Source organism: Silene latifolia, chromosome 8 (assembly GCF_048544455.1).
Source record: "Silene latifolia isolate original U9 population chromosome 8, ASM4854445v1, whole genome shotgun sequence".
Classification (NCBI taxonomy): domain Eukaryota; kingdom Viridiplantae; phylum Streptophyta; class Magnoliopsida; order Caryophyllales; family Caryophyllaceae; genus Silene; species Silene latifolia.
The window spans coordinates 12,034,532-12,059,852 of NC_133533.1; the positions used below are offsets into that span (position 1 = coordinate 12,034,532).

The 25,321-nt window shown below is 35.6% G+C and overlaps 1 protein-coding gene across 1 annotated transcript; it reads left to right on the top strand.

The window, feature by feature from the left end:
* Positions 1–17,230: 17,230 nt before the first annotated feature.
* On the top strand, positions 17,231–18,768 carry LOC141594680 (putative F-box/LRR-repeat protein At5g02930). Its single transcript, XM_074414678.1, has 3 exons — positions 17,231–18,136; positions 18,265–18,423; positions 18,520–18,768. The coding sequence occupies exons 1-3, from the start codon at positions 17,231–17,233 to the stop codon at positions 18,766–18,768; spliced, it is 1,314 nt and encodes a 437-aa protein (XP_074270779.1).
* Positions 18,769–25,321: the final 6,553 nt, after the last annotated feature.

Sequence of the window (25,321 nt, forward strand, 5' to 3'; positions counted from 1 at the left end):
AAATTGACCATCTTAATTAATTATTTTATTTTAAGGAAATTGACCATGTTTAGGAAAATTACCAAGCTTCTATATAATTTAATTTTAACCCAAACTATATAATATTTGCATTGAGATCCCTTTATCGGGTCCATCACACTGTGCTATTGATTTAAAACTATATAGTATAATTAATTTGTATAACTTTCTTTAATTACATTGAAGTCCGACACTGTCAACCCACGGCCGGCCACCAGCCCAGCCAAGCTACGACCACTGCCTGTCCCCCATTACCCACCAGCTCAGCCGAGCTCAACCCGACTACATCCTGAACTGGAGGCAAGCCGTGGCCTTTGCACAACCAGGCCACACCTCCTTGCACTTTCCCAAGCCGCGGCCAACACCACGTCCCGGGACGGGTCTAAGATATAGTACACAACCCAGTCAAAAAGAAATATAAACCTGAAATTAACGAGGTAAAAGCATGGACTTTTATACATGAGACGAAAGTTTATTAATTTACACACCTTCACACTCAACACGAACCACCAAGATACTAAAATCTGTGCAACAACAGTCCACACAACCCTTATTCCGACTGCCCAAAACAGAGGACGAAACCGTCCCAAAACTGTTCCATTTCAGTCCAATTTCAGCTCCTAAACTTCCATGGAACCGTGCCAAAACAGAATTCAAACGACCCAGTTTAGCATCATTTTGAGACGGAAATTAACATACAAAAGAGAAAAACACAAAGAACTAAACTTTAACAAACAAGAGCATATAAAACGACACATAAGACGGAATTTCGACGTTTTTGTCGAGTAACCTTTCACCGTTACCTTAATTTCTTCAAATCTCCGAGGAAAACGTCCAAAAGTACGAGCCTCCCTCCGGTCTTCAAGTTCTTCAACTAGAAGGAAGAAAACGAGTTGCTTGGGTCACCAAAACCGAGTTGTCTTAAGATGGCATTTTCGAAAACTCAATCAAAAGCAAAGCTTTCTTACCTAGAAAGATGAAGGAGGAAGTAAGGAGGAGAATGGAGCAAGAATCAAGAAAAAAGGTTGAGAAACAAAGTCGGGATCTCGGGTTGAAGGTGGACGATTTAATGGTATTTATGGTGTTTTGTTGTGTCTGGGTTGTTGTTACTGCTTTGCTGCTGATTCCATCGAAAAATAAAGGGGCAACGACGGGGGCGTGGGGACGGGAGGTAGTAATAATAATAATAATAATAATAATAATAATAATAATAATAATAATAATAATAATAATAATAATAATAATAATAATAATAATAATTTTGAGAGAGGAGAGAGAGAGGGGAAACGTGCGATCTTGCGACGATCACCAGGCGATTGCTGCAACCCTAGCCCTGCTCCGTCACCACCACCCTCATCACCGTCACCACCCTTGTCCTTCTCCGGCCATCTCATCGTCGGTGTCTGACGGGTTTGTTGGTGTCTGTTGTGGTTGTTAGATTAGGGCAACGGGTTTTCTGGTTTAGGGCATTCGTTCTGATATTCGGGTTTCTCCCTTTGCTACCGCCGTTGGCTGCCAACAACCACCCCACGTCGACCTTTAGACCTTACGTTGCCGGTCAGGGGCAGTTGTTGTGGGTGGTTCATACGGTTGCTCTTTGTTGGGAAGGTTTTGCGGCGTGTCGTCTTTTCAGGTGTAATTGTCGCCTGTTTGCGGCTGTTGTCGACCTGCGCCACCACCTTTTGGCCACCAGACCTCAAGTCGCCGGTCGTTTATGTGGTGGCTGATGGCGCTGCTCCTTTCGCTGGTGAGTGTCGTGTTCTTTTTCGTATTTTTTTTTATTTTTATTCAGTTCCTTTTCTCGCTGTTTGCTTTGCTGCGGTGGTCCGGTGCTCCTGCCTGATCGGACACTGCCGCCTCTGCCCCTGCCTAGTGTGTGTGGGTTCAGGTTGTAGTGGGGGTTGCGGTTCTGTGTGTGGAGTTTCGGGTTGTGTGGGTGTTGGGCCGTTTGTCAACAGCTACGGTGTGGTTTATTGGTGGTGGTCCTCGGCTGTTCAACGCCGTTGTGTGCAAGGAAGGGTGTTGGGTTTTGTTGTCCTTTCATGCCTGAGCTAGTACGGTACCATTGTCCTTTTTCGGGTCTTCATGCGTGTCGGGATGGTTTTGGTAAGGGCCTGACTAAGGCGGCATGGCAGAAACATTTACAGGACCGACATTGTCATGATGGTGCGTTGGACCTTACGCGTCAGACTCTTTCTGATAGTTTGACTGTTTATTCCAATGCCGAGAGTTCTTTGAGACGGATGGGGCTATGGTTGTGTGGGGTGTGTTTTAAAACCCGTACTATTAGAGCTAGATGTCGGCATAGTCGGGGTGATATTGTGATGCATCCAGAGTGTGTTGATGGCCTCTACACCTTCCATATTCATGGTATTCCGAGACCTTTGGCTCCTTCTACTTCGGTTTCTTCTGATGATAGTGTTGAGCTTGTTCAGTGGTCTATATCTTCGCTTGATCATTTATTGTCATTAGGCCTTCGCACCGTGAAATCTATTCCTCCTAAGTGCCGTATTGGGTTTGCTCGGGCCTTGAAAGGGGCCTTGGATGAGGTGTTTGATTCCCCTAGTGATCTCTCCCGTTGGGTTCGTTTGCTTGTTCTACCACTTTGTTTGCTTAGGACTTTCGCTCCTCGGAGTAATCATGAGTGTCGGACTGCTATTCGGCGTCAGCATCAGGAGGAGAGTATTGCCAAGGCTATCCTTGCTTGGGGGGCACCTGGGGGGGGGGGGGGAGGGGTTTGCAGTTGTTGCAGGAGTGTTTTGATGAGGGTCCTTCTTCATTTTCTGTGGATGAGGATCTGGATTTTATTGAGCTTAACCTCCGCCAATGTCGGCGGAAGATTTGTGATGGTCACTATATTGCTGCTGTCCGGGTGCTTTCTTCCTCTGGGGTCGCCCCCTACTCCGATGCCACTGTTGTGGCCCTGCGTGGGAAGCATCCTGTCGCCCCGCCTCCTTCATTGCCTCCTTTGTCTGAGGATCATCATCCTCTGGTTGCCTCTTCGGCTGTGGTTGTAACACCCCCACTTATTTAAGGGCCTGAACTAGGACTCCTCAGATAAATGACGGTGTTACCATCTCGGAAACCCGAGGCAGTAGATACAAAGGAAAGAAACACAGTACTTTATTAAAATGTTTATAGTGAGATTACAACTGGAATTAAAACAAAGCCTCCAAACTGATAAAACTACTAATAAGACTAAGGTGGGCTAGGTACTAAGTCCGTCATCCAAGCTCTCTTCCCGGCCAGCTCCCATCGATCTCGAAATACCACAATCTGCTCCCAATAATTGGATCATCACAAAGCGTACACGAATACACGGTGGTCACCATGCGAAGGAGTAGGGAAAACAATTAAACAGCAAAATATGATATGCATGATCCTCCGTCACCTCCACCTCCATCTCAACTCATATCTCATATCTCATTTCTCATATCTCATAACCCGGACAACCCAGCCATACCGATCCCCGGTAGACTATATATATATATCGACCGTAGCCGATCTGCCAGCTCGCAGCTGAGGACACCAGGGCAAGTCCTGCAGAACCCGCCTGGGCCTTATCACAATCCACATCGTATCTCAACATCGTCACTCCTACACCATCCTCCAACTCCAATGCATATGAAATGCTCAACAGTAATAATGTAACACAATATGTATATTAATGAATGAAATCATGCCAGCTACCGAATGTTGTGATAACAAACTCAACACGATCAATACAGTCAATCACCTTCCCGTATATGAATCATAACGTAAATCAACAATCACGAATCAAGTCAACACAATTCACAACAACGATAATAGGACAAGTGTATTTCCCTACCTCAAAGTGCCAGCAATTCCAATTAAGCAGTTTAAGCAGTCCGGAAAATAAAGCAATGAATTTGATTATCGATCCTTCACGAATCCGTCACCTAAAACAATTATAATATTTATAATTATTAACTACTAAATATAGCAATCCCCCAAAATAGAAGCTTCCCCGAAATACAATCCCGACACCAACTTATGCCCAACTGGTAACTAAAATAACCCGATTAGTATCTGACCCAATTTCCCAAAATAGAAGGTTATTAAAGTAGAATTTCTTAAAATGGAAACTTTCCCGACATAGTAACTTTTCTCTTTTAACAAACCCGACTCAGAATAATTAATTATGATTAATTATTATTTTTATTTTAGTAACTCGGAACTAAAGTCAAATGATAATTAAAGGGTTAACGAATTATGCGATTAAGAACAACCCGAATCAAACATTGAACAACTCAACCACCCGACTCAAACCCGTCCTTAATTATTTAAATAACTCGGGAATTAAATTAAATAAATTATTTAGGAGACTCGGGAATTAAATTAATTAATTAATAATACGACCAATTACGAGTTACAACGATTAAACTATAGAAAAAAAACCCGTTTCAAAACTAAAACAACTCGACATCAACACCACCCCTTCACACGCACTCACCCGCCACCACAGGCCACCATGAGGCCGTGTCAACCACCAGCCCCAACACCCACTCTGACCCAACCACCAACAACCACCCCCACTGGGGTCGACTCCCGCCGGCGAGCCCAACCATGGCCGTCTTTTGGCCTGGTTCAAAGCCGTGCCTCACCACCGTCCCATTTTCTCCCTTTACCACCACCGCAGCTAACAACCACCACCTGCCAACTCACCACTGTTCTGCTCTCCGTCAACCCGTGAACCCAGACGTCATGGCACCACCATTTCGACCTCCCCCGAGTCCACGGTGGTGCCACCCCAACATAGTCGTGTAAACCGCCTGAAAACCCATATTATAAACCCGTCTGAAAGTCTCTGTCGACAAAGCCCCCTGCCGCCATTTCCACCGCCTAACACCCACCTAACCACCACCAAAAGGGGCGACTCAGACCACCCATTACCAATACCCCGACACCAACCACCCATATCCCCTCCTTAAGACACGAAACTACAACCAACACCCACGACATAAATACAAAACAGAGGAACAAGGGGTTGAGTTCTTACCTTTCCGCCACCATAACAGCCACCACGGCCACCCACGGTCGTCGCCAACAGTCCCTAGCTCATCCCTGATGTGCCGCTAATGCCCACGCCCTCTCACTCTCTCTCGAATTGCGTGAAGATGGGGATTGGTGTTGCTGAAATGAGGGTGGCGGGTTGAGGGAGTAGGGCGTTTTGTGTTAGGGTAGAATTAGGTTAAACTTAGGTTAAAAGGTTAATTGGGTCATGGGTAAACGGCCTGGGTCAACGGGTAAAAGTCATGGGTCAGCGTGGTTGGTAAAAGAATTAATTATCGTGACTTCGTTCAGTTAAACCCGTCTCAACAAGTTTACGAATAACTCGATCTTATGATATCAAATACGACTAAACAATTACTTGACTCAATTAGCGATATAAAATACGGGGTATTACAGTGGTCTTGGATATGATTCGGAGCTTCCCACGTGGTACTTCCTGTGGGAGGGATGATTTTCGTGCCCAGCACCTTATGGACTGTTTGAGTGGCGCTGCTGTGGCTATCTCTGATGATTTGATCACTTCTATTACTAGGGTGGTTAATCTTTTTCTTGAGGGTCGGTGTCCTCTTCCTCTGGGTGAGTACATTGCCAGTGCTCCTCTCACGCCACTCGTTAAACCGGGTGGTGGGGTTCGTCCTATTGCTGTTGGTACGGTCTGGAGACGACTTGTCTCTAAGGTTGGTGCTTTTATGGTTGGTCCTTCTTTATCTTCTTATTTTGATGGGCTTCAGTTTGGGGTGGGTGTGTCCGGTGGAGGAGAGGCTATCTTGCATGCCTTGAACCGGCTCATTGAGGCCCGGGGGACTCAGGTGGGGCTTTCTATGTTGCTGGTTGATTTCCAGAATGCGTTCAACCTTGTTGATCGTTCGACCATGCTTCAGGAGGTCCGCCGTCGTTGCCCGGTTCTTTCCCGTTGGGTGGAGTTTTGTTATTCCAACCCTGCCCGTCTTTTTTATGGGGAACACTACTTGTGGTCTTGTCAGGGTGTTCAGCAGGGTGATCCGTTGGGCCCTTTGCTTTTCGCTTTGGTTTGGCATCCTTTAGTTTGCAAGATCCGGGACACTTTTGACCTCACTATGCAGGCGTGGTACTTAGATGATGGCACCATCGTGGGTGATACTTTGGAGGTGGGGAAGGTTTTGGATTTGATTATGGTGGATGGACCTCGTTTTGGGCTACATCTTAATGTCTTCAAGACGGAGGTCTTTTGGCCTGTTGAGGATCCTCGGAGTCGGCTTCCTGGGGTTTTCCCCCCTTCTATTTCTCGGCCATTGCATGGTGTTACAGTTTTGGGTGGACCTGTCAGTACTTGTCCTGGTTTTAGCAGTGAGATTGTGGCGAAGAGAGTAACTAAGACCATTGAGCTCATGGACTTGGTTGCGAGGATTGAGGACCCGCAGTGTGAGTTGCTTCTACTTCGAGCTTGTACTGGTATTTCTAAGCTCTATTTCTCACTTCGTACTTGCTCCCCTAGTGTTTTTGGGTCAGTCCATCTTCCTTTTGATGTCGCTCTTCGTTCCAGCTTGGAACGTATTGTCACCGCGTCTGGGCCGGGCTTTGGGGATTGGCAATGACGCCTTGCTACTTTCCCTTTTCACCTTGGTGGTCTTGGTGTCTATGCGGCGGGAGATGTTTTATTCTATGCTTTTATTGCGTCCCGTCTGCAGTCTGCTGGTTTGCAGGCTAAGCCCCTCGGCCCTTCTGGCATTGTAGCTGCTGGCCCTGCCTTTGATGATGCCGCGCGGGTGTTTACCGCGACTACAGGTTCTGGTATCTTAGGTAACCTAGTGAAATTGCTGCCCCCAAACTTATGAAGAAATTGGCAGACATTTATTTCGCGATGGTTGCTGCTGCCTCAGAGTCTGTTTTCTCTTTATGGCAGACATTTACCACGCCAGCTTGCTTTATGGCAGTCTCAGCAGGGGTCTCACTCCTCTGATTGGTTACGTGCGGTTCCTATCTCGGGGTTGGGTCAGACTATGAATGGGAGGACTTACCGTAGTGTGCTTGGGTATCGTCTGGGTGTTCCGTTATTCACGGTATCTAGGCCCTGTCTTGCTTGCTCTCGGGTTTTTGCTGAGGATGTTTTTGGGGACCACGCTGTTTCTTGTCTCTTGATCTTGTGGGCGTTAAACATCGGCATAACCTCGTCCGGGACACTCTTTTCGACATCCGTTATAGATCCGGTATTCTTTGCGGGAAAGGAGGTTGATATCGGTTTGGTTGATGGGCATGGTGGCTCTCTTCGTCCTGCGGATTTGCTGCTTTATTCTTGGGACGAGGGCGGGATGTGTGCGTTGACTTGACAGATCTTCTCCTTTGACTCGGGGCATGGGATGACGGATTTTGTGCCTGGCCGGGGTTGTCGCGATCTTTGCTCGGCGTAAGTGTGCTAAGTACGGGGATTTGTGCGCGGCAGCGGGTTATGATTTCCTTCCTTTCTCTTTCTCTTCACTTGGGGAGCTGGGTTCGGATGTTGTTGCCTTGCTCAAGCGGATCCAGAAATTCTCGGTATCTCAGGATGCGGGGGCTCGGGTGGCCGCTTACATTTTTACTAGACTTAGTTTTGCTGTTGCTAAGGGTGTGGGAGCCCAGATTGTCTCTCGGCTCCCCACCAATTTCATGTAAATTTTTATTTTCTTTTTAATGAAAGTTGCGCGCATCCTTTTTATTATAATAATAATAATAATAATAATAATAATAATAATAATAATAATAATAATAATAATAATAATAATAATAATAATAATAATAATAATAATAATAATATTTAAGTTAGAGTGTAAGAGAGTAGGTGGGTGTGTTGTGTTATCGGAATCGGGTTGGTCCGAATAAAAGAAGCTTTACAAGAGAAATGCGACGATCTTTACTAGACGGAATTATGTCTATAACTTAAGACGAAAATATTATTATTATCACTATCATTAATATCCGACAATATATATATATATATATATATATATATATATATATATATATATATATATATATATATATATATATATATATTTATACCGACTAAGCTTTTAAAAATGTAACTTTCATAAAAATTACGTTTAAAAATGAAATTAATTTGATTAAATAATTTAAAATATAAATAAAACAATGGGATGGTTAATTAAATTATAAACGCTAAAAATGGGAATTCACGGGTGTTACAATCACCCCACCTTTTAAAAAGTTTCGTCCTTGAAACTTGAAAGTAGAAATGAAAGGTTATAAAAAGTAAAACTGGACCTTTTGAACTCGGCAACCAAAACATTAAAAGGTTACTCTTTATGAGAATTAAAATTCTTTCAAAAGTTTCAAGTAGAATTTTCTGACAGAACCAGATTCTCATCAAGGAACGAGAGTGCTCTCGTTGCGCATTCAAGAACATCAACATTCCAAATGAAAGATAAGGTCAAATACCAAATCATTTGCATAAATCAAAAAATCAAAATACTTCCAAAAACATTTATATAGAGTTTTCGAAAGTATAAGTCTCATTCATGGAACGAAATTGCTATTGTCGTGCACACAAGAGCGCTAACTTTCCAAGTCAAAGACAAATTCAAAACAAAATCATTCGCCAATAAGCGTAGAACAAGTTATTAGACGCCTTTAATAACGAGTCCTAACAACCCATCAACGTTAAAACCAAAAGAAAAAGGTAATCACTCAAATTTTCTTTTGCAAAAGCCAAAACAAAAATAAAAGTTTCACTTTTAAACTAAAAAAGGAGTCAAGTTTGTGAAAATGTAACATCAAACTTTGACAAATAAATCGTAAATAAATCAAAGTTAGCTAGTTAGAAATTGAGCAAAATTAAAAGTAACTCAGGTTTAGCAATCAAAGATCATGATAAAGAAATCTATACTCAAAGAATAAATAGGGAACTAAATCAAGTTTTCATTTTCAAACCTTTAAAATAGGTAAAGTTTTGTAAAAGTAACATAAATGTTTAACAACAAACCAAAAATGGTAGTTTGAAATGTTTAGAAATTGTACGAAATGAAAAGTAACTTAGACATCATAAATACAAAGTACGCTAAGAGGGTCCAAACTTAACCAACAAAAGAGCTATGATGAACTTCCTAGGAGTAAGATTCGAAGTAAGATCAACAAGGATATCAAAGATAAAGTTTTATAGGTTACCAACATTAAATTGAAGGAAGAGAACGACGAAGCGAGGAAGAGAGGTATGAACAGTAACGCTTATGGTCAAAGAAGAAGGGAAATCAGACAACAAGGAAACGCCAGATACTCAAATCTCAAATAACAACATTATCCTAAACGGTTCCGAAAACTTCCTAATAAAATACATCTAACAACCACATTACCTTCAAGGATTCCTCAAGATAACTTACGCCACTTTACATCTAAGCTACTCCATGAAACCAAGGTACTTCACTATAAGTGTGATTTCACCACTCCAAATCCTCAAGCAACTACAAACACCCTCCACGAGATCAAGGTCAAAGCTTCTAACAAAGCTATACTCATATCCAACTAGTGTCAACTATGAGTTTCTCAAAATGGTACAACCCTCAATCAAAAATACAAATTCAAAAGTTCTTTTGCACATTCTATCGTCCCAAAGAGATCTTGTTATACTCTCGAAACCTAAAGTATAGATGGTGACATTCTCCAAATTACGAGACAACCACCCAAAACATCTAACTCATCTCAGCTCAACATCTATCGATCCAAGCTTATAATTACATCTCAAGAACTCTGGCTACTAATTATAATCATAAGATCAACCTGCCTTATGGTAATCTTCCGATGTGGGACAATTCTAATATTTATACATAGTATATTCACCACACTTACATTACTTTTAAATGTAGGACAAATAACATACTAAGTACACCATTTTTTTTCGCACCTACTTTGACATCAACCCGATTTAGTAATGAGAAAATACAATACAATCTACACTCTAATGATAGCATTTTTTTGTTACAATCTAATTATATAATTTTCATACGATACTTTTTTGTCAAATGAAATATAAAGTTTTTATATCAAAATTATAAACATCACTTCAATATAATATAGAAAATGTATATATATGGGACAGTTCTATTATTTATACATAATATATTCACTACACCTACATTATTTTTCAATGTGGGACATATAACATACTAAAAAGTACATATCTTTTATACTAAAAAGTACATATCTTTTATATATTTATAGAATCATCCTACCGTATACCATTCTTTCGATGTGAGATACATAATTTAATTATTTAGACGTAGTATGTTCATCATGCCTACATTATTTTTCAATGTGAAAGATATAACATACCAAGAAGTACATGTCTCTTCTTAAAAAACCACTATTGTATACATATTATTTTTCTTTGAAGGTAAAACCACTTAGTCTCGATCATTAGATAGGGATCTCTACATCGTACATATAATGACTCATTAACGCTCTATTACTGCATTCAGAAGACAACCATTAGTAAAATCTTTAGTTTTGTACTGTGTCAAGAGACTACCATTAGTAAAACCTTTAGTTTTGTATTTTTTGATTTTCTTGTTCATGTTCTTAACTCTTTCCCGGGTAGTTCCCAACGATTTCCACTTTATTTTTTATATCATATCGTAGATAATGATAGAAAATCTTAAGAGCTCTTTAAAACAATATTTATGAGACTCAAAAAATTTTGGGTGAATACATAAGTTCCAAATATGCCTCCTATTTATAATCATAGGATCACATCACCTTATACTAATATTTCGATGTGGACAATTCTACTATTTATATGTAAAAGATTCTCCACTTTATTTTTGCCAAGTGAAATGTAAAAGTTTGATATAAAAATTGGAAATATAACTTGAATATAATTTAGGAAATATATATATTATAATAATTAAAATATTCTCCACTTTATTAGATTATAATCAATCAATCATCAATACATATAAAGCAGGAACTTTTCAAGCGATATTAGAGAGTCCAAATTTTTTAAAATTTATAACAAGAGTAGATTTCGAAACAAATTTAATAAAATCATCCTAATTAAAGTATATTTCTTAGTATTTAATAATCCAACTTTTTTAGAATTTCTAACAAGAGTAGATTTCAAATTTTTTTTAATAAAATTATCCTAATAAAAGTAGATGTCTTAGTATTTAATAAAATTATCATAATATAAGTAGATTTCTTAGTATTTAATAAAACTATCCTAATATAAGTTGATTAAATTTATTTTAATAAGATTATTCTAAAATAAGTAGGTGATACTCAAAATACACAATGTAACTAATTATATGGTAATATTGATAACATAAACATTATTCATATACTATATCTTAAATTTCATTAGACATACTAACTGAAAAATTAATTAAAACCTAAAAAAAAGCTTAAAACGTAACTGAAAATTAAAAGCTGATAATTTAATTGATTAAGGAAAAAAATGTTTGGCCAACTAACCTAACTGTTTTTTGGGTAAAATGATATAATAAGTTCTCTATTTAATAGTATAAATAGAAGGAATAAAATGCGACTCTTATTTTGGTAAATAATTTATCTATCAAATACTTACAAAAAAATTAAGATAAATGAAAATTTGGTCAAAAGCTTATTTCTTTGAAACCAAGCCTAAATATGAAATTTTTCATGATCTCCCGACCTTCCTCATATCTAATTAATTACTTGATGTTTTTTTTCTGTCAATGTTTATTTGTTTTTGACCCTCTTGTTAGGAGTTGATCTCAAGTTCCTTTTTTAATTTTATATAGTTTCAATTATAGCTATTGGTTCATAATAAATATTATCAATTAGGCATTGTAACATAAGGTACATATATACTCCAAAATCATGAGGAATAGAATAAATAAGTAATTGGTTCAAAATAAATGTTAGCTTTCCACATAAGAATAAAAATTCTTGTTAGCTCTACAATAAGAAAAAATAAATTTGATCAAAAAGAAAAATCTATCACAAGTATCCAACTATATCGCATTTGTCTTGGAAGTAGTGAATATAAATAAAGTTTTAGGCTTAAACTGAATTTTAATAAGATTATTCTAAAATAAGTAGGTGATACTCATAAATAATATCAGAATTATTTGAGAAAGATATAGAATAGATGAGTATATGACATTTAAATGGAACGAAACTATTTTAAGATCTCCCCAAGTTGAAGCGGTTATGATTTTGAAAATTTTTACCTGCGACAATTAGTGCATGTAATTTTTCTATTAAATACGGATATGAGAAGGCCTAAATCCGTCATGTCTTATCCCCCATAGAGTCGTTTTTTGTTTTCATTATGCGAGATTTGGTAGAGTATTTTAGTTGGTGTAGACTTTGGGAGCAATATTCATTATCTTTATGGAATTTTACACTAAATGTATTCAATCCTCTTCACAATGATCTTATGTATTGCTTCTACACAGTTGTCAATGCGAAAGTTTGACCATGATTTTCGACATATTAATGGCCAAAGTTATGAAAGTTTGACCTCTAAGAAGTAAGGTGAAAGATGTTTAATAAGAAGGGAAGAAAGTATACATGATGAATTTTTTAATATAATTCATAATGGTATCCTCTACCAAGTGTGATATGTCGGTTATGTACTTATGTTATTAGGGAACATTAACTCTGTAAGAGGATTATCTAACGGAATCTGTCTTATTATCATTCGCCTTGAAAAATTCATAGTAGAAGGGAAGATACTTACGGGTTCCAAAGTCGGCAAAAGGTATTGAACCCGAGGATAATAATGACTTCCTCGAATACAAAGATTCCTTTCGTTCTTAAGCAGAGACAATATATGTTGAGGCCATGCTACTTAGACGTGACAAACAGATCAGGTCATGTCGGGTTCAGGTGTCACATTTAAACGGATCATGAACACTTCAACCCAAACCTGACCCAATTAAATCTCGTGTCAATCCAGTTATATTAATGGGTCATCAAGCCTCAACCCTAACCCGTTAATTTTATGTCGTGTTTTCGTGTCATACCAATATTTAGAAAAGTGTAAGTATAATTATGTGAGGATCAAGAAAAGTTGGAATTAATATAGTAAATAGGTTATTCGTGTCGGTTTCATGTGTAGAGTACTCAACCCAAACCTAGCCCAAGTAAATCTCTTGTCGTGTTCGTGTCGACCCACTTGCATAAATGGTTCGTTAAATGTCAGCCCAAACCCGTTAATTTTGTATCGGATTCGTGTCGTGTCATTGTTTATAGGCTCTAATGCAGCGCCATGACAATAAACAAGAGTTAGGGACAGTAACTAAATCATTTTGAAATTTATCTGTTGAAATCAGTTTTTATTAATGGCCAGCTTTATGTAGAAGCGTCAAGAACAACGTCATCCGAGAGATGATAGAGACCAAATGTAGAAAGGCCACAAGAAGGACATTGTTTACAAAGAAGTTTTCACAATTTACCAAATTAAGATGTCGTATTATATATTTTGCATGAAGTTTTAAGGATAAGTAGTCAAAGACTATTTCGATTAAAAACTGATGGTGCTGAGACAATAAGAACGGTAACTCTATAATCCAACTATATCTCTGAATGTTAGTATACAACTGATATAGTTAAATACCAAATGCCCCAACGCTTTCGTTGCGTTTTTGTTATAGGAACTGATGATTAATCTTTCCTCATCTAAATCCACTCCCAAAATTTTGTTTTCTCCCATTTTTAGCATAGTTTGACTTTTTGTTAAATTTAATAGTTTTCTATTATCAGACCATGGTAACGTAAAATAATATTTTTAGTGGTGCCATAAACTATATACTACTAACTGACATTATTATACTAACTTGGTAACCCGACTATTTTAAAAAAATGACATAAACTACTAACTGATGTTGTCACAGATGATACTATTAGGTGCCCGTGCATTCTATGTAATAGAATCAGAGATATTTTGATTGTGTTTAAAGACTACTAATTCTATTGGAATTCAGTTCGATTTGATTTTGCGAGATGTTTATAAAGAGCAAATACTCTTAATTATAAATAGTCAAGACAAAGTTATGTTGTAAGAGATCTAACATTTTTCTCGACGCACTAAATATACGGAGTATATAATTATGATACCTGTTATTTTTTGTAACATCATTCAGTTTTACGTAGTTGTAAAATAATTTGCAAAACTCATAAAGACATGTCTCCATTACTAAGGGTTCATATTGGTGAGCTCCACATGTTTATAGAGAGAGTGTTTTGTATTTAATTAAAAACCGGTTGTGCCTGGAACAATGAAAAAGCTAGCTACATACTATAAGAGCATCTCCAATGGTTTATGCATAGGGACTTGCTTGCAATTTTTGCAAAATTATAAGCATGTAGCTTACCATTGGAGTTGGAAATTTAAGAGTGGCTTTCAAGCATTGTAGCTTTGTCAAGCTACATGGCTTGGTTTAAAAAAAATAAAAAATAAATTATCTCATTGGATGAAAATTATGAATGTGGACCCATACAAGCTACGGGAGGTTGTAGTTTACCATTGAAGCGGTATGTAGCCGCAAAGCAACGTAGCTTGAAAAGATGATGTGACAAATCAAACTACACCCTATTATATTTGTCCATTGGAGTTGCTCTAACTATGTTACTTGATGTTATCAATACTATATACTAAATCCAGAAATCAAGGGACTTTAATGTAATTAAAGAAAGTTATACAAATTAATTATACTATATAGTTTTAAATCACTAGCACCGTGTAATGGACCCGATTAAGGGATCTCAATGCAAATATTATATAGTTTGGGTTAAAATTAAATTATATAGAAGCTTGTTAATTTTCCTAAATATTTGTAAGAGACTAAAACATGGTAAATTTTCTTAAAATAAAATAATTAATTAATATGATAAATTCCTTAAAATAAATACTGTAATTAATTAAGATGGTCAATTTCAAGGAGACTAAAAGAAATAAGATGCTTGGTAATTTTCCTAAATATTTATAAAAGACTTGAAGATGGTCAATTTCCTTAAAATAAAATAATTAATTAGTATAAACATGCACACTTAATTATTATCATTATAAAATTATATATTAAATTTAAAATTTATGTAATTTTATTAAACTTTATAGTTTATTAGATGTATTAATTAATTATTTAACATAAAAAAATATAATATAAGTAGGTTATAAATAATTCAAGTTAGATTCCATAATATATAATATTGCATAATTCTTTCGATTTGATTTAATGCATATATGTAATATATTTATATAAATATATAATCCTCTTAAAATTGCATCCCTAAGTAGTAAAAGTAATTTCGTCAGTAATATGATACTAATCACTCATTTGAATAGTAAAAGTAACAATATTATCATCGAGATTAGTGAAAGTGGTAGAAACAACAACATGAGTAGTAAAATAATCAATATTAATGCGACAATAGTGAAATTAACAACAATAATTACGGCGGGAGTAGTGAAATTATCATATTAATGCGGCAGTAGCGACAGTAACAATAATTACGGCGGGAGTAGTGAAAGTAACAATGATTACGGGCAAGTAGTTAAATGTTATTACTATTATTTCATTAATAAGAGTAAAATATTAATAGCGGGAGTAGTGAATTTGTCTCAAAATTTATTTAATCGTAATTTTAGGATATGTCATAGAAAAATATATTAATGATAAATTTATGCGTTATGCAACTTTAAGTAATTTTATTTAATGAAAAAAAAAATTTAATGATAAGTAGAGGTAGCCCGGGCGAATCAATCAATACTATATATTAATTCTAGAAACCAAGGGACTTCAATGCAATTAAATAAATCTATACAAATTAATAATACTATATAGTTTTTAATCATAGCACTGCACTGTGTGATGGACCTGAACAATGGACTTCAATGTAAATATATAGTTTTGGTTGAAGTATAAATTTAGAAAACACCATAATATGGTGATTTTCCTTAAAATAAACATGTCACACTTATGGTATTAATTAGTATAAAGAAAATGTTAATTATTTAACATACACGAATATAATATAAGTATGTTATATTTTGGTAACTATTAAAAGGGAAATAAATCAAGCTAGATTTCCAAAAAAAAAAATATAATATTCCATAATTATTTTGATTTGTAATTCAATTGGTAAATAATAATGATTGCTCTTAAATAAAACTCTAATCTAATATTTCAGATTTATTTAAATATATATAACTCTAATACAACTAGATAATTAACTAATATGATACGTAGTAACTACCCATGTGAGTAGTAAAAGCAACAATAATAGAAATGAGAGTAGTGAAAGTCATACTAGCAGCAATTGGAGTAGTAAAATTAACAATATGCGTGCCCACTAACAAGGGGAAGAAAATATGGAATTGGAGGGAGTATTTTTACAGATAATCCTAATGGGAGCTTCGTGCATCTCACGGGCTTTCCAACTAGTATTAAACTAAAAGTACACTTAATTTATATAAGTACACTTAATTTATGCAGATAATTTAATTGATAACATTTATATAAATAAAAAAAAATCTAAAAAATACCGTGTTATAGAACGGGGACTACACTAGTTATTAAACAGATGAATAGCGAATAAATGAAGAGTGAAGACTGTACAGAAGAGATAAAGGTAAATTCTAATAGGAATATTTATAATAGTTGGGCCTCAACCATCATCTTAAGGTTTTGGTTGAGATGGTTCATCTATCATGGTATCAGAGCACACGGTACGGGGGAGCCGGCATCACCTTAAGGTTTTGGTTGAGATGGTTCATATTGCATAGGCACACCTAGGAGTACCAAGTCCAGCAGTTGGAGGCACTTTTTCATTTTTCCTTGAATCATTATACCCAATGAAAAAAGAGAACAATATAAATAGAATGAAGGAAATACGTATTACTCGGTGAGAACGAAAATCCTCAATGCCGGTGGATAGGATCAGGTGAAATTATCAAGTCCCCGAAAGCCGGGTTTTGGTAAATTTTTTTTTAACCATATTTTCGTTTGTGGATTATCGGTCATTGTGAATACAGAGTACATGACTTCTTAATAATTATAGTAGGTTGGACTTCTATCTGTACCCAAACTAGGAAATATTGTGTTTCCTAATAATTTCACTATATTAGTATAAAACCGTCTTGAATCATAAGACCAATTGTATGTATATCTGAATATAAAATCTCTTTTAATTTTATTAAAATTGTTATTAGGTTTATCACTAGAAAACCATGAAATCAAGGCCCCAAAAGCGTATCCGTACTTCAGAGGATGATTCCGACCGAGATAGGTTAAGTGAACTGCCGGATGATGTCGTTGTGCGCATTCTTGCGTGCATGCCTATTATTGATGCTGTTAGAACTGTTTTACTTCGTCGTTTCGGAAACCTTTGGACCTTGATTCCTACTCTTAACATTGACATGATTGAATACCAAAAAACAAGTACTACCAATCAGCTTCGGTGGTTCTGTTATTTCGTCCGCCATGTTTTGATGCTTCACCAAAGCCTCTCCATTGATGGATTTTATGTTCGTGTAAAGTTCTACTCTGATGCGCAAAGAGACGAGGTTGCTGGCGATATAAGAATGTTGTTTAGGTTTGCATTTAGTAAACAAGCGAAAGAAATCAGATTAACTGATGAATCCAACTACGATCCTACTTACATTACAATTTTTCCTAGGTTCGCGAGTGAATTTCTTGTTACACTTAATCTCGATTATTGCAGAATCGAGGGAGAAATTCAAGTCAAGTTGGGATCGCTAAAGAAGTTGTCACTTAACCATGTTAGTATGACCGATGAAAATTTCCAAAGCTTTATATCTGGATGCCCTTCGTTACAAAATCTGGTTATTGTCAACGTATTTTCGTTGACAAAGGCGTTTTTACACGTTCCTAACATTGATAATATACGCCAAGTTCTCACGCTATCGCTTAATTTCCTTAACCTTAAAACTTTGTATTTGAGATTTGATATTCGCCATCTAGACATCACTGATATTCCCTCCATTCGCGATATCTACATCAAATATCTTAATCTTTCCACGCGTAACAATCCTGTCTGTACAATGACTAATATGTTGTTGATGGAAAAGTTTCAAGGTGTTGAAGTTTTGCGACTGTCACGCAATGCTTCCAAGGTAATCTTTTTCTCCTTTTTTTTTTGCCTACCTGATCATTGTCGCAGCTGACCTAAGGCTGCCACAATGATCAGAAGTATTATAAATTGAGATTGTGATTATTAATGTCGTTTTTCCTTCGATTTCAGCTATTTCTCCTTACCCTACAAAATGTGCAGCTGTTACAAAATCGATGGAAACGTATAGATCTTGAATTGGACGACCTCTGTGAAGTCGGCCTCTCAGGCTTTCGTAATTTGGTTAGAAGTTCAAAATACTTGGAAGACATCACTATATACACCACAAAGGCAAGTGTATTTAATTCGTACAAGTTTTCTTTAAGATCGTTTCATATAAATTGACTTATTGACGGGTAGTCTTTTTTTCCTATATAATTATTTCAGAAATTCAAAGCCGGAATTGATTTGCAAAAAGAAGTTTATTGTCCTTCTGTGCTGCCACAGGTGAAGACCATTACCGTGCATTGCAATGGGATATGTTGGAAGAATCAGGTTCAACTAATAGAAGCCTTGCTCAAAAGCGCAACTGTCTCGGACGAATTGGTAATCGTCCCCATGAAACATCTAGTAGGGGAGGCAGAGGAGCTTAAATTTTATAAACATGTCTCAAGCTACGGACTAATCCCCTGTTAACTACTCCCTCCGTCCCGGTTAATTGTTATCCTTTGATTTTGCCACAAAGACAAAGGAAAGAGGAGATGACCAATTACTAAATGACAAGTGAAACAAATTGAGTGTGAGTGATCAAATTGCTCATCAAGTTCATTCTTAAAATAGAAAGGATAGCAATTCACTGAGACACTCCAATATGAAAAAGGACAACAAATGCCCGGGACAGACGGAGTAAAAGATTAACACAACTACAATATTCCCGCTTAGTTATCCAGCTCAAATACTGCTCTCAATTTTATGCTAACTAATGAAAATCTTTCCTAAATTTATGAGGTAGGATAGGAATATTTGTAATGGGAGAATATTTCTTTTTGAAAACCTTTGGGATTATTAATGGAAGGATTTTTATTATTGGTATGGTCTGGAGGGAGTATCATATATCATCTCCTATTTACTAAATGAATAGGTGAACTCACAAATTTTCCCTCTAAAAAGCATCTTTTTAAATAAGGAAGCTATTGATAATTTAAGTGTATTTACTAAATAAGGAAATTAATAATTATAATATATTTCATCATACAATTCTTTTCATTAAAATTAATCTTTTCATCAAATTATATAATTTTCACTAAAAACTAAACGATTATATTTTAATTAAAATATAAAATAATAAGACTATAAACTATTAAATTTTTTATTGATATTATTATTTGATAATGACTTGACTCATACTATTCATACTATGTATAAACAACACTATAACTGGTTTTGAGTACTTTCATAACACAAAAAAAAGTTGAGAGAATTTATAAATTGGAATCATTAGCGTTCTGGTATAAAAAATACTTTAAAAAAAAATGTATTTCAGCACATTACTCAATCTTCTTGGATTAGTTTTCAGTTTTAATTTATTTTTTGCTCGAAACAAAATATAATAACGAGAAAAATGAACAATTAAAGAGATACCACTATTATTTTACAGTTCTATTTTACTTAGTTTTTTTGAATAATTTTACAGTTCAATATTTTTTCCTCAAAATATAATAACTTGAAATATGAAAAATTAATAAACTGTTAGTTTAGCATGATTAAGTAATACAAAAATAAAAAGTTTATAAATACCACGCATTCCTTGCGCGGGATCTAAACTAGTATCATATTATCATATTGTCATCATATCATATTATCATATTAAAGCAATTAAAGCAGTAACCGCAAGCCCCGTTGATCGCCACGTTTCACAACTCCTTCCCACGTGTAATTTTTTATTTAAAATAAAATAAAATAAGATTTGCAATCACGTTAACATGAAAATTGCCAAAAAGGAAGATGCTAATTTTGAAGTTTATTTGTTCGCAACTTTAAAAAAAAATTAGGAGATATTTCAGTATCATTTTTCTAACATATTTTCAGTATAATTTTTTTAGGAGATATTTGCGCAATTTTTAAGGAGATATTTTCGGTAGAAGTTGCTAATTTTAAGTTGATTTGAGATGAAATTTAGGAAAGAATTTGGGTACAAAATTAACCTAACAAGAACAATATTTGGAGTAAATTTAGGATAACAAATATACAGCAAAAATGGCAAATAAGAAAAATCGGAGTATTTTCTGTGATGGAATATTCAAAGTATTTTCTATGTTCATAATTGATGCAATATTGTATATATACCGAAAAATAAAGTCCAAAGATATCATACCAATAAAATTGTTACAAAATAAAGCAAAAATATTCTATAAAAATTCGCTCATATCATTCTACAAAATTTCGCTCAAAATAAAGTAAAAATATTCTACAACCATAATCTCAATCTAATCACAAATCTCGCTCATATAATTTTAAAAATAATAATATTGTTACAGAATTTTAATAAACCAAAAATTGTATAACTTATATAAATATGCCAATATTCATTCCATTTTTCCAACATTCATTCATCCTTTTTCCAAACTAGAACTAAACTTTACAGCAATTCATTTCTCAACCATGTCACAAAGCATGCTAATCACCAGGTTTAACAAAATCAAGGTCGAGGACGAGTACATTAATGTTCGGGCTAAGGTGATCCGCAAATGGGAACGGCCAGATTTATACAGCAAGAAATTCGCATTATTTTCAATAGACATGATTCTACTGTCCTACACGATAACCTAAAATAAAATTTCCTTGTAATTTCCATTCTATTATTTTTCAAAATATGGAACCGATACATTCTTTTCTTGAATTAAAGCCAACGTTATTCAAGCAACTATACGAAAATGATCGATTACAAAGTTTCAAAAAATCATAGAACAACGAAATGAATACAACTTTACTAATACGGAGGTTGCGGAGAACATTGGTTCAGATGTTAACATGGTGTCAATATACCACAAACAACGCCTATATTTCAGCTTCATAACCCGTGTTGACCACCAGCGCACTCCATCCATTTACATCATGGTTTCAGATTTAGTAAGTTCCAAGACATCTTGGATAAGAATGTTTCAGATCGACAGTACCTGGGTATGTACTACGAATATCTACTTATCCATATTAATGTCAATTTATTGTGATTATTTTTCGCGTTATATTTAACTAAGTTTCAACAGATGTAATTGAAGAGTTAACCGGGTGTTCAAAAGTCGCTTTGTCTAAGAACAAAGAAGAAAAGCTTAGGACGGTTGAGTTAACTGATCTTACGTAAGTTGACAAACACATCTTTGAATGATTTTAATTTAGCATGTTAAGCCCTTCGCACTTTAATCCACTAATGTTTTATCCTTCATATACAGTAAAACTGTATTGAAATGCTCGGTTTGGGGACACTATACGGATGACTTTTCGTTTGTGGATGATTGGCATTGCTCGGAGCCAATGATTTGCATCATGCAAAACGTTCATCGTACTACTTATAATGGTACAATTTATTATTATGAACTTTGGTATATATAATTTATTTCTACGTATAGACATTAATACCAAAAGTAAAGAAAAAATAAAATTGCAGGCGAGGTTATGTGACACCCCAAGAGATTGAGATAGAAGTTGTCCCACATCGGGAAAATAAGAAGCTTGAGATATGTTTATAAGGGATTCCATCCACCACTTAGCAACAAGGTCTTGTGGTTTTGGGGTTAAGTGAGGGCAAAAATAGGCCCAAAGGTAGACATCCCATCTTATCGAGGTTGTGTTATGACGGTAGGTGGGTCGGGTTGTTATAAATGGTATCAGAGCCAGGTTGCGACCGTGTGGTGAGCCTCTGGTCAGGAGTACTCGGGTCACCCACCTAGCGGCTGAGGATTCTGAGCTTAGCTGCGATCAGGTTCCGGGCACAACGAGGACATTGTATTATTTAAGTAGGGGAATTTGTAACACCCCAAGAGATTGATAGAGAAGTTGTCCCACGGGATTCCATCCACCACTTAGTAACAAGGTCTTGTGCTTTTGGGCTTAAATGAGGACAAATAATGGGCCAAAAGTTAGACATCCCATCTCTAATACCATCATTTATAACAACCCGGCCCACATATCGTCGTAACACAACCCCAATAAGATGAGATGTCTATCTTTGGGCCCATTATTTAGGGGGACGTGGGCATCCCATCTCTGATACCATCATTTATAACAACCCAACCCACCTACCGCCGTAACACAACCCAATAAGATGGGATGTCTATCTTTGGGCCCATTATTTAGGGGGATGTAGGTAATTAGGCCTTATTTTTTAGGAGGTAATGGTTTCTCATTCATGGACAAACATTACTCTTCCATGAACTTTTTATCATTAATTTTCCACACCTCACCCTCACCCTTCCCCAAAACACAAACTAACAAACTCTTTCTAATTTTCTTCCTCGCAAATTAATCAAATTCGTCAAATTACTCAATTATGACGGTAGTTATCGATCGATCAAATAATAATTCTAATCTATTAACTTTATTAACTATACAATAAAAGTATAAAACTGGGGAGAATAAATTAATTCAAACTAATGAACTAGGGATTTGATGAAATTAGTCAAATTAGGGTTTGATAAAATTTTGGACGCTGGCCTTTATGCACTTGATTTTTCCTTCAATTCAAAAATAAAGTCCACGAATTAGACAGTCTGGATTAGTTAGTCAAACTAGGGTTTGATAAACTAATGCCGTGTGCAAATGTTATACAGGGTAAGGGATGGTCCGGCAATATCGTCGTGTGGCTGGTACGGTGGTCCAGGAGAGGAGTGGGCGGGGTGGTCTGATCTGGTGGTCTAGTTGGGCATGGGTGGCGGCGGTGGGGAACGGCTGGTGGTTTGTTGGATGGAGTTGAATTGGTTAATTTGTGAGGATTGAAAATGACAAGGGTATAATGGTCATTCATGTCCATGATTGAGTAAATCATGTATATGAATGAACATAACCCTATATATTTAGGGGGAGGTGGGTAATTAGGACTTATTTTTTTTGGCTATAATTGAACTGAACTAAATAGAATTGATTTGAATTGAAACGAGCTGAAATTAATTCCGAAAGAACATATCTTATTCCTTTAACTCGATTTAATGCCCGTGCAATGCACGACCACTTGTTTGGATCTTTTGTTACGACTTTAATTATACTCTAAACGTTATCGAAACTCTGAGAATGATTTATACATGCAACACGCCACTTGGTAAGATCGTCCGTAGTAATCTTAGTTATACTTCAATGGAAAGAAGCGAATAGTCATGTATTTTTTTTCCTGACTATATATGCCCAAAAATGGGAAAAAAGTTCTCATACATCATCATGTACAATAGAATATTAAGTGTCTTTTATATTTGCTTATATTTTCATAAGACTTTCAAAATTATCATCTTGCTTCGTCGCAAGTATATATGATAACGATATTATTGCATTAGGCGACTTTACAGTGTTAGACGATTTTATTTTATGAAAAGAGAACTCATGTATTAACAATAAATGAATTGTTATTTTACAAAAGTGGTCCGTCTCGCAATATGAGACCTTCTTGTTCTATAATTTGTAATTCAACCAAATTAATGTATTACAATGTTGAAAAACGAAATTGTTGAGGTTATATATCATAATAATGCATGGGAAATAAATAAATAATACCTTTTGTGCTTTGTTTGATTAAATTTCATTTCATCAATAAAGTTAAAAGAAAAAATCATCATCTCTCCATTATTATCACAAATGTTTGTTCATCTCCAACCAAGCCCAAATCTTACCGACCCTTCACTTCTTCCACATTAACATTCAAGTTTCCAACATCACAAATCATGATTTTCATCATTCGATCATTGCATATCTAAAACCCTAAGTTAATATATTACTTTGAAATAAGTGGTTGAATTTATCTGATTTGATATCAAACCTTAGATGAGATTTTTGCTAATCACTTCGATTTTTGTATTAAATTTAATTAATAAGGCCCGATTCCTCCGCCCGTGGTTGCACGGGGTGTTAGACAGATCAAAGTTTTAAGGTAGAGGAAGATTATATAAAATTGTGTATAATTTCTAATTTTCTACATAAACTTATAGCAAAAGCTGGACTCTGGCACATTGTCCGTAACTTTACAACGAAGCAACTCCAAAAAAATGCTTTCAAAACACATGCTATGAATAAACGTTGTACTGTGAGATGTTAGTAGAATAATGAATTTTTTTTAAGAGAGATTAATTCATTAATAATACCTCAAACACATTTACAAAGAATATGTATAATTAAAAATAGATTTAAAGAAACCAAAGAATAAATTTCTCTTGTAAACTAAGGATCGCAAACCATGATATGATCATAGACAAAGGAGTTCCCTCACATTTAATGGTTTTAAAAGTGAAGACAATCTAACCACTCAAGGAAATTGTGGGACGGTAGAAAATCTACAATAAGTGATGTCAATTTCAATATTCAAGACTTAATCATAATCTGTATATTTCGTGATTCGCCACTTGTGTTTTACTATCGAATAAGGACATTGAACCTTCATTAACAACTCAAGTTGTTAGTGAGCAACTCTCTCCGTTCATGTCAATAATTTATGTTGGCTTTATTTTCTCCTAATTAAATAAAGCTAATGTAAATTATAAACTGATATAGAGGAAATAATTACTTTATGCACATGATTCCTTCTTAGAAAAATATAAGAATTTTTCTTGGGTGTCTTGTTCTTTAGCTGCTATTAATGCATTGAAAAGCTTTCCAAGACTAAAGTAAGAGTATTCCTCAATTTCTACCAAATCTGGTTATGTGAATGCGTAAGATTAACCATAAGCTTGATGTTTTCCATTTTTCAAACCAAATATCATGATATGCGTTAAAAGATCCAATAAAAATCTTTTTATTTTCCCCTAAAAAAGTACCTGTAAACTATTTTTGTCCATGTAACCAAGTTCCTTGAGTTTGCATCACCAGAAGCACTCTCTTAATCTATCAATTGGAAACGTTAGAGCATGCCCGGGTTGACTTAAAATAAATAATATCAATACAATACAATATTAAACATACCTTTAACAATTTATTTGAATTGTTTTCTTTCATGAATTCAACCATGACATCGCACGCTTATTTTATTTGTACCTCAAATTCAACCCAAACCCTA

Excerpts from the sequence above, each read along its gene's own strand:
- LOC141594680 (XM_074414678.1), top strand. The coding sequence starts at position 17,231 with ATGAAATCAAGGCCCCAAAAGCGTATCCGTACTTCAGAGGATGATTCC. Across the intron at positions 18,137-18,264 it reads TGTCACGCAATGCTTCCAAG|CTATTTCTCCTTACCCTACA; the intron begins GTAATCTTTTTC and ends CTTCGATTTCAG. Across the intron at positions 18,424-18,519 it reads TCACTATATACACCACAAAG|AAATTCAAAGCCGGAATTGA; the intron begins GCAAGTGTATTT and ends TAATTATTTCAG.